At 39.6% G+C, this 10,406-nt stretch overlaps 1 protein-coding gene across 1 annotated transcript in view; it reads right to left on the bottom strand.

The window, feature by feature from the left end:
• HMGA2 (high mobility group AT-hook 2) overlaps positions 1-10,406 on the bottom strand; it is a 125,001-nt gene continuing 114,595 nt past the window's right edge. Inside the window, exon 5 of the mRNA XM_012642029.1 lies at positions 1-114. Within this exon, the coding sequence (XP_012497483.1) occupies positions 67-114 (48 nt within the window). The 3' untranslated portion in view covers positions 1-66. The remainder of the gene's footprint in view (positions 115-10,406) is intronic.

Genomic DNA, 10,406 nt, shown 5'->3' with positions numbered 1-10,406 from the left:
CTGCAGTGTCTTCTCCCTTCGAAAGATCCAACTGCTGCTGAGGTAGAAATCGAATGTCGGCGCCCCCTAATCTTCTTCGGCGGACTCTTGTGAGGATGTCTCTTCAGTCTCCTCCTGGAACACACAAAGGGCACAACCATTACACTGTGTGGGCTGCTCCTGCAAACAGTTCAGAGGTGACCGGTTTCCACAGCACATTATGCTTGCTTCAAAAGAGGATGACGATGATTGGCAAGCCCTCATTCCCAGGGCTTCTTAAACTGTAATTGAAGAATCAAGGTGTTGTTTTTTCCCAGAGCGGTCATTAGCTACTGTTGACTTAAGGCTTGACATCATGGCGGCTGGTCAGCAAATTCAATTGTTTGGCGTCCAGAGACTGTCAGGGCAATGCAAGCTTACTCACCAATTAGGAAAAAAAAAGAAATGGATAAATTTTTCCTGACAGCATGCCAGTCGTCAGTTTTAAAAACCGGCATGCAAGTAAGAAATAAAGTTAAGAGGATCCTTTCTTAAGGGCATAAACAAACCCATCTTCCAGAAACGGGCAATAATAGTTGATATTTTTACAGTGCTTACCAGATGCTTTCAGGTACTGTCTGTCAGTATTCCCATTTTACAGATGAGAAAACCAAGGTGCAGACAAGTAATGTGCCCAGAGTTACAGGGTGAGTGGGGCCAGGATTTGGGCCAAGTCAGGCAGGTGGCAGAACCCGCATGTGACTTTTGTGTCACTGAGCAGTGGCAGCGTGAGAGCGGGAGCCCAGAAAGAGCTGTGAGAGCAGATGACAAACCTTTCCAAATCTATTTCTTCATTCTCGTATTTGTTAAAGCACATTTTGAGACAATAACCACAGTTTGGCATAACTGCTCAATCTCAACACTACATCCACATTGACCAAACATTTGACGGTGGGCTGGCCAGGCAGAGAAAATCTAACATACATGTTTTTGCAGGGCCCCCTCTTCATGTAAATCTAATTCCTCCTTCTCTTTCCTTTTTTCTGATTCCTTATGGCTCTGGAATTTGTTGGGGTTTCTGCGAGCCGGCTTGAGCCGCAAAGCGCTCTTTCCTTTTGCTTATTTAACAAATGTGCAGTACCTTTCAGGACATGGGTGGTAAAGCGGAGACAATAAACATTTCTGATAAAAGCGTCGTTAGCGAGAGGATGATTTTTATCAAATGCTGCACACTGTCTCCTAAGACGGCATGTGAAAAAGATCTGGGAGAAGAGGTAAACATTTATTCCTGCAGCAAATGGAGCCCCTTTAAGAATGACCAGCTTAAAACAGCTTATAACAGTCTTCATACTTTAATAGATTTGATTTTCCACATGGCTTCATTTTGTCTGGGTGGCTAACCGACACAATTTATACCTCTCTTCCTTTCCCAGGTCACTACAGTACACCATTCAGTAAAGCATGCCTTAAAGCTTGTCTGCGTTATATGACCAAACTTCCATTCATTAGTGTTTGAAACACTTCAGCTGTGAAGGGGCTCCTAAATGCTACCATGTGTGACGCTTTTGCGTAAAAGCAGCAAACGGGAGGGAAAAAGCCCACATGAACGGGCGCTCACACTCACACACACACACACACACACACACACACACACACACGCACTTACACACTCTATCCTGGGCTTTAATCACAGGCCACTGCTCACTTGCAAACCCTTTGCAAAAGGTTTCAAACATTCTCTTCCCCCCAAAGACTGAGAGAGCTGTAAATCCTGGGAATAAACACACATACAAATGAATGGATTACAGCTTAAAAAATATAACCGCGGCAGCATCAAGTCATGAGATTTCACACCGGTTTTGTTTAGTCTGCTTTGGGTTTTGTGGGAAACGTGGAACGTAGGAAGCTACCTCCCCTTTCTTCCCAACCCCCACGCTGTGGGTGTCACCTATTTAAGCAGCAGGTTTATACCTCTTGACTAGGCAGCAGGCCATGACCCTGAGATTCTCTGTGGAGTCCTGGCCACAAAGGAGGATGTGGCATGATCAAAGCCATGGACAGACGAAAGAGGGACAAGCCGGGGATCAGCTGCCCTGTGACCTCGTCTTTTCACTTAATATTTAAATTCCAGAAAGTCACTAAGCTGTTGGGCAGATACACTCTTCGTCCGTCCCCAAATGACTCACTTCTCACTGTGACATGAGGTGTGGACTTCACTGGCTACTCTGAAACAGACCACAGCATAAAAGCCGGAGGTATATTTTATTCCTTCTTCTCACGGTTAACAAATTAATCGAATGCAGTTAAGCTGTATCGAGCAGTGATTACTCTATTTCTAACTGCTTGATTTTTCTATACTCTCTGGAAACCAAGGTACTTCTAAATCCGGAAGGAAATAGAATTTTCAGGCCATGAACTTACAAAGACCTTGTACTAGATGGAATGCGATCAGCTTTTCAAAACATTCCCAGACACTTTGCTTGATCTGAGCTCCCGAAACGCCTGATATTCCAACCCCTTAGACAAAACTCTGCTGAAAATGGGCTCTCACGCAGTTTTCTTTTCTTAACAGTTCTTAACGTAACGGGGTGAGTTGTTTTATTAATGTGTCTTTCCGCCAGCCTTGAAATTCTTCTACTTGTAACTATCAATTAGTACTAGGAACATGACGAGGATATCAGAGGGTGGGAGTCTCACTCCATTAAACTTTTGGAGGTAATGTGGCTCTCACACTCTCAGAATGATGGTTTTGTCAAATGCCTAGTTAGTGGGGGACTCTCCCTTCCTGGCACAGCCCCAACTGGCCACCCTCCAAAGGAAGGTATGGCTCCAAAACGGATGACGCTGGCAGGGTGGGTGGCACTTCCTACCTCTGCAAACCTCAGTTCTCACCTTCCCAGTGACTTGGCCTTCTGCTGCATGCGTGGCTGCTGTGACACAAGTATGTGGGCAACAAAGAGAAGCACAATCGTCCCTGTTAGGAATGAAGTCGGAAAACCCACTCTCAGCTGCCCTAAGCGTCACGGTTTGGCTGGACTTCACACAGGGCACTTTTGTGGTACAAAGAGGGGACAGAAACAGGTGACGTGGAGAATAAGGAGCTGGCTCCGAAGTCCCCAAAGCTTATTTCCATAACAGAGTACAGGGTACCAGTGTTGGTAGGGACCACTGAGCTTCAATCCTCTTTGATAACTTAGAAGACATGGCCGTGTGTTGCAGGCAATAGCTTGCACCTTCACATGTTTTTAAAAATTACTGTATGTTTGCCACATAATGGCCAAAGGACCTTTGAGCTTGTGTAGCTCCCTGGGAACAGCCTTGAAGTAAATAAGGAGACTTACTGTCGCCGAGAGTTACACACACCTCTCTCATTTGGGACGAGGTGGTGGGATGGGAGGGGGCTCAACAGCAGCTCTGTGGTCAAGAAGGCTTACCTGTTGGAATGGGGCTTCAGGAATGTGAAGATGAAAGGACTTTTCAAAGTGGAAGTGCAGTGACATTTTTATGAGCACCAGCCACTAAGGCCTCTAACACTGAACAGCTCCCGGCCATTCATGCGGCCACTTTGCAAAGACAAGTGAAGCTACACCACACCGGGCCGAAACGTGAGTTTTTCTGGCAGGAAACTGATGAGGGGAAAGGGGTGAGCAGAGTTGGAGAACTCTATTTTTATTACAACTATTGGAAAATTGCACTCACTTTGCTTTAGTTTTTCTTTTGTTCATGAAAAAAGGAATTTAATAAATGTAACTCTTTCATTGCTTTGGCTAAGCTTGAAAAAACCCCCACTAAAACCCAGAAATGTAGTTTGCACATATCACTGTTCTTTTAATTTGGTTCAACATAGTGCATGTGGTACATACTTTGGGGTACACTTCAGCTAATTGATTAAAAAAGAGGACAATGGCAGCCCAGTATCCAACCTTAAGTTCTAATGCTTGATGGAATTTTAAAATGTCTTTTGAGTTTAATCAGAGCTCTTACCACACAAGCATGGGCGAGGGTGTGCGCTGCAAGAAAGTTCAGGATTTAATGCTAAGAGCTGAAGCTCTGGGTTTAATTTTCAGATGCAGACTAAACAGCAGGTCTGCAGTGGAAGAGAGGCCAGTGGATTCTGAATGGAACTGGGAAATGGAAATGCTCTCCCTGCAAACTCAGGGGTTGTGTCACCACAATGCCCCCTCTTTGTGTGTTGTAAGGAGTGCAAAAATCACAAAGTCCATGTCAGTTTTAGTAAGTCCTTATATTTTTTCTTAACTACAAAGAATTCTGCAACTCTTTCATTACACGATGCTGCAGGCCGGAAATCCATTTGTGATTTAGGCTATATTGCCAATAAACCTGGTAATCCAGAAAGGGTAGTTATGGCCGAATGACATTCTTTTTGTCATCTTAGTATGTTCAACTCTTTAAGAACTCGGAAGGACACATTTAAGATTTTTTTCTTGTTCACAAATACCTCGAGGTGGTCTCGTCGGAACAGAAATAAAGGGCTCTCCTTCCCAGACGCAATGACCAGGAACCAATTTTTCAAGTTCCATCTGCAGCTAAGTGACCCACAAGACCACAAAGGCTGAGTTTTTCTATTTCTCTGTCAGATATTTTAATTTAAAATGGATTGGGGCTGTTTAACTTAATGGAAAGCGATTATTTCCTCCAACTAGGAAAACTTTACAGATTTCTTAACAACATGTTAAATGGAACAGATATAGCCCATAGAATCTGGCGAGTGCAAGGGATTCTGGTGGAAATGATAGAAGGGAAACATGTTGTTCAACAAGAGACTTGAGAAGTTGAATATGCTGTACAAATACAGCATTTGTACTGATCTTGTCTTTATTTTTGCATTATGTGTATAAAAACCTAGAAGGGTGAGGACTACTTTGTGTGAGTTAGCATCAACTCAATAAAATGGGTTTTAAGGTCTCACCAGGGCATGTTTAAGGTAAAGGAGGTTGATCTTAGATGTCACCGAGCACAGGTGCCAGCCATGACACTAACAGGTTGTGTAACCTGCGCCTTATCCTTCCATGTCAGACCAGTAATGACGATACACATCTAGCTACACGGCAGGGTTGTGTGAGAAAAAAATGTGACAACCACATGGGAAAACTCTGAAAAAGAGTAAAAATCCTGTAGGACTACAGTGTGGAACTGTGATCGTTAATTTCATTGACTCATTCTGTGATTATTTCTTTACCTGTGATTCAATGATAATTTCTGAGAAATAAAAATTATTAAACAATATCCCACAAAGAAAATAAAATATGAAATCATAGATTTCTAAAATGCACTCCTGCTTGTCTTGTTTGTACTCTCAACTGAGTTCCATCACTGAAAATATTGTAATGGATCCAACACTGGTCCCTGGAATACTACAAATTTCTCTTTCCTTGGATGGAGGGCTATTTTAAAAAAAATCTTGAGGTGGTACTCACATTTTTCAGATAGGAAAATCATTTTATGTACAAACTAATTGCAAGTTTCAGGATTTCTGAGGATTCCAAGTTGAATCCATTTTCCATGCCAGGTCCAATTCTTATCAAAGGAGCCTTATGTTTAATAGCTAAAGATGCAGCAAAGGGATCATTGCATGAAGAAAGTATTCATAAGAAGGGAATTTATTTCTACATTTCCAAAACTGCTGAGGAATGCTCTTATTTTTAAGCAAAGTAGTTTTTATATGTGGTTAGGTTAAAGGCTGCTGAATGGTTATGTTCCAGATGTGCTTACTAATGGGACACGACACACTAGGAAAAAGCTTTTTCTTTTGTTTTCTGTATGTATAAAATTTTTCATAGCTGTTGCATTTGTTGCCAGGGAACAGAATATTTCTGGATTTTAATCATTATTGTTCCAAATGTTTTTCATTATCCAGAGTTATGACTTTTGAATAAGATTATAAAAATATCAATAACTGTAAGTCAACAAATAATTATTCAGTAGACATTTGTGTGTCCAGCAAACATTTTCTGAATGTAAAGGAAGTGTCTTAGACAAAGCAACTTATTTCTAATCAATCATTAAGGATTTTCTTAGGAAGACTGGGTTTTAAAGCCAGTTGTTATTTGTTCCATATTAATTTGGGTCAAGAATTTTGGATAGTAAGAAGAAAGTTTAAATGGGGAATAAATAATCGGTTTTTAGCCAGTTCACATCAAAATGTAGAGGAAAAGCATTCCGCAACAGGAATGGGAAAAGCAGGTAGCCACTGCCATCTTATTTTTAGCCTAATCCACAGACTTCCCCACACAGTTAAAAACAATTACACTTTAAAAAAACTCCTACAGCAAGCCTGTCAAGTTCATAAACACTAAATTTCGTCTTTTGGAGTTTTATAAATTGCCCCAAATTGAGTGATGTTCTTTCACTTCTGTTAGAAGCTATATCATCTCTGCAAGATATTCCCTGCCAAGAAACAGCTGATTTCTTCCTGCCAATATTCCTGTATTTCAACTGTTAGCTAAGCTAATTACTTCATCTGTTTACAGTTAATAATCATTTTGATATGCTTCCTCTGCCCTCCAATTTCCCTATGCTGTTATGTCCTTGAACTACTTTATTAAGGGTTAAACGTCGGTTTCTACTTTGCTCTCTCCTTTTCCTTTGACCTTTGTAATGTCAGAGATCAGAGGTTAAATCAAAAAGTATTTCCTATACGACAAAACAGTGCCACTCAGGGCAGCCTTTGATATGATTCTTCATGTTTTGCCAGTTGGTACTAAACATTTACTGGCCCACAAAATGTTTTGCCAGCTTGAAAGAGCATAAGTAAGAAAATAAATAAATCAGTACTCTTTATGACTTAGGCGGTATAAATCACTATGCTCTCTGAGTGAGTAGACGAGTGACTATTTGTAAGTCTGATTTATTATGAACTATTCACTGCAGTGGCCAAGGTACCATGTAAAAGATGAGTGTTAGAGTGAGAATGCTGTCCCCTCTCTTCCTTCCTTCTTTGTATGTCTAGACTAAAAGCCCTCAGTGAAAATGCCTTCTTTGAGAACAAAATGCTGACTGCAATTCATCAACTTGCTTGTCCCAAAATGAAATCTCTCATTTTGCTCCAAACAATGTTTAGGTTGTCTGAAATATAAACATTCTTAAAACTGCCCTTGAAGTCTCTGTAAAAACATTCAACATTTTTTTTTAAGGGGGGAAAATCCCCTGATATCCAAGGCTTACTGAGATTTCTTTGCCCTGATGCACACCACCCACAGAAGATGTTACTTGCAGGTAAAAACTCTATTTTGAAACAGAAAGCTTTGTTTTCGGTCTTTGAAAAACTGAAAACTTTCCAATTCTCTCACTGGGAAATTGAGATGGAGCAGGTTTATACCCGTCCTAATTGCTAGAGGCATAGCTTGCTAGGCCTGTACAACAATGAGGAAAGTAGATTGAAAGGATGGGAAACTGTCGAGATTCTAAAACCTGTTTTCCCTTCGGGTAGGGAAGAAAGGTGAAAAATAATGTCTGAATTTTATATTCAAGGAGTCACTTCTAATCTCAGGGAACATCAAGAAACATTAAGATTATCTGATAAACTAGCAAAACATTTTTAGACATCTGAGATGGAAAGAGATTTATTTTTATCAAAATAAAAAAGAAACAAAAGCACCCTCTATCAATAATAATAATCTGATACTTTTATGGTGTTTCTGAAATAAAAGAAAACATTACCACCATTTCCTACTAAAGTAAAGAATGTAATCCATATGGCTGAGAATTCAACTGCTCAAACTGCTAAAAAACGAGCTAATTTCTGTTTGTTTCTAATTAGCTAATTTCTATTTATTGCTTATTTTATCACTTTAAATGAAAATATAGTAGAGTTCTTGAGTAAGCTTTGTTTTCACTGGTTTGGGAATTAAAAAAAAGTTAATATGAATATTGCAGATTTTCCCCTTCAGATTTTTAAGAGGCTATTAACTTTCCCATTAGGATTATGGGACACACTCGAGGTTTGCAACTGATGGCACCTGGTGGACTTTCCGAACCCCCACAGTAGGGTTTCCCTTAAATTTTTATTTCTCTCTAGACACATGTACTTATATACACAAGCATAAGCACATATGTAGATGCTGAGATTTATCATAATTTTGAATTTGTCTCCTTGGAACAAACTTCGCTATTTTGTATTCCAGTTTCCAGAAGGTGCATTTTTGAAGCTCCGAGGAGGTGTCAGAATTTAATGGCACGAGGATACTCTATCACAGAGTCTTTGTCATTCCCCAACATGTAACATACATGCAAGGAAGGTGATTCTGACTGCTTTAGCCCTAACAATAGGATGTAGCAATTGCTATCAAATTTCCCCTAGTTAAATAAAATCCTGACTATAAAAGCATGCAATGAAAAATACTGGAGGTCAAAAAGGTAATACTTCTGAGTTGATTAGAATTCTAGAATTTTTGAAAATATAAACCTTTGGAAATGAAAAACGTAGCAGCCAAAAATAAGTCAGAACATAATGCCCCCTAGAATTCATATAATTATGAATCTCTCGTAGTATTCTTGGGAGTAAGAACAGAGGCATTAGAATTACCCCATTTCCTAGGTGGATAAATAGGGCAAAGGTAAATTAATTAACCCCCAGTGGTGGGGCCAGGAAGGAAAACCTAGGTCTCTTTACACACCACTGAGCCCTTTTATTTAGATGTATAATATTTAATTGTGCTAAACTCTTTACCACCTCAAAACAGAATCTGAATGTAGCCCTTCAAAATGCTGTCGATAAAGAAAGGGTATCAGCCTGAGTTAATCCAGATTGCCACATGGAAAAGCCACCTGGGAGGGTATTTTGAAAGAAACAGATGGCAAAAAAAGAGATTCTTTTGAATGTAGTGTAAAATTTACATTATCCTCCATGAACATCCATGTAGTCCCCGTGTTTATAGAATCCATCACTGTATCCTTAGTCAATATAAATTAGGTAGCCCAATGACCTCATGTTCTTTTTTCTAATTCTGAATCTGAACTCTTCTCCTTTAAAGGGGAAATCTGGAGCAGGGTCTGTAAGACACCCAGATTACCAGTGAGGAGCAATTCAATCACTTGTGGCTCCTTTGAGATTCCTGATTTTCTTGGGAAACAAATTGTGATTCCGCTTGTATTATTTCTTGGTGTATTCATGTCCAATTTCTAGCCACATTAATAATCTTCACCTATGATGTATTTGTTCCTGTTTCTCTACCTTTGCATATACCATTTATCTTAACTATAATGTCTTTCTTTCTTTCCCTTAACTTATGTCTCCATTTTCCTTTCTGAAACTAAACAACAAAATCAAACAAAACAATAAAATTCCACTCTTCAGGGTATCATCCTCTTAATAACCTGAGACATTACACTCATTCATCTGTATCCCCTATGAGCTCCATATACATTGACATTCTGTGGTCATTTGCTCAACAAATGTTCAAACATCTCACGTGTTTTTACTGAATGTCTTCATCCCTGGTTGCACATTAGAATGATTTAGGGAGTTCATAAAAAATACCAATGCTTAGGTCTCCAGATCAAATGAACAGAATCCCTGAAGGTTGGGGCCATTGGTATGTAGATAAATGTACAACAACTTGCCGTCCAGGAAAAAAAGTCCTGATTTGTAGTATTTGTCAAATTCCATGGTGTAAACACTCCCACCATAGTGGATTTCAAGCCACCTACTTGACATCACTGAACATAGAATTCAGAAGAGATGCTCAATTTGCTCACAAGGGCAGGCTCCTACACATCACGGAACAGGGTGCAGGCATACATATATGTATGTACTCTCTAGGTAATTCTAATATGCAGCCAAGGTTAAGAACAGCTGAATTAGATTGCACATTTCTAGATGCAGTGACTGTTTTTTTGTTTGACTCATCTTCCCTATAACACCAAGACTAGGGAATGAATCAGTGTTAACAAACCATGTAAAGTTATTAATCTACAGTTCACAGCCTGTGATGCCAAAGTGAACTCTGCAGTATCCTTTGACGCAAACACACAGAACTATCAATTTACTTCCTCTTGATTTTTTTGCACTGATGAAGGATGAGAAGCTAAACATTCTCCTCCTTAAAAGTTAAGTTTTTGTTTATATTTTGTTTTGTTCAGCATTGCTTACAAACATTCAAACACTGAGTATTTTTAGTGTCCTCCCTGCTCTCTTGACTTTTAAGTATGGGAGCAGCAATAAGAATGATTTTTTTTTGGGTGATAATTCTGTTTTTATTCCACTTAAAGTCCACATATCATTATTTGAATACACATTCCTTGGATCCTTACGTGTGTTTAGAAGCTTCAATTCTTTTCCAAGAATTTTTAAAGAACAGTAGACATACAAGGTGGCCCAGTGGTCTTTCCCAGACAAAGCAACATTGTCCTAAGAGAACAGGATGCAAGGTAATTTTTAAAGGCCTCTAGGAAAAAAGATTCCATGGATATTTGAAATTATGTGAAAG

Source organism: Propithecus coquereli, unplaced genomic scaffold, assembly GCF_000956105.1.
Source record: "Propithecus coquereli isolate 6110/MARCELLA unplaced genomic scaffold, Pcoq_1.0 Scaffold172, whole genome shotgun sequence".
NCBI classification, from domain to species: Eukaryota; Metazoa; Chordata; class Mammalia; order Primates; family Indriidae; genus Propithecus; species Propithecus coquereli.
The sequence above is the reverse complement of the archived record's forward strand: the minus strand, read 5'-3'. Positions and strand labels throughout refer to the sequence as shown.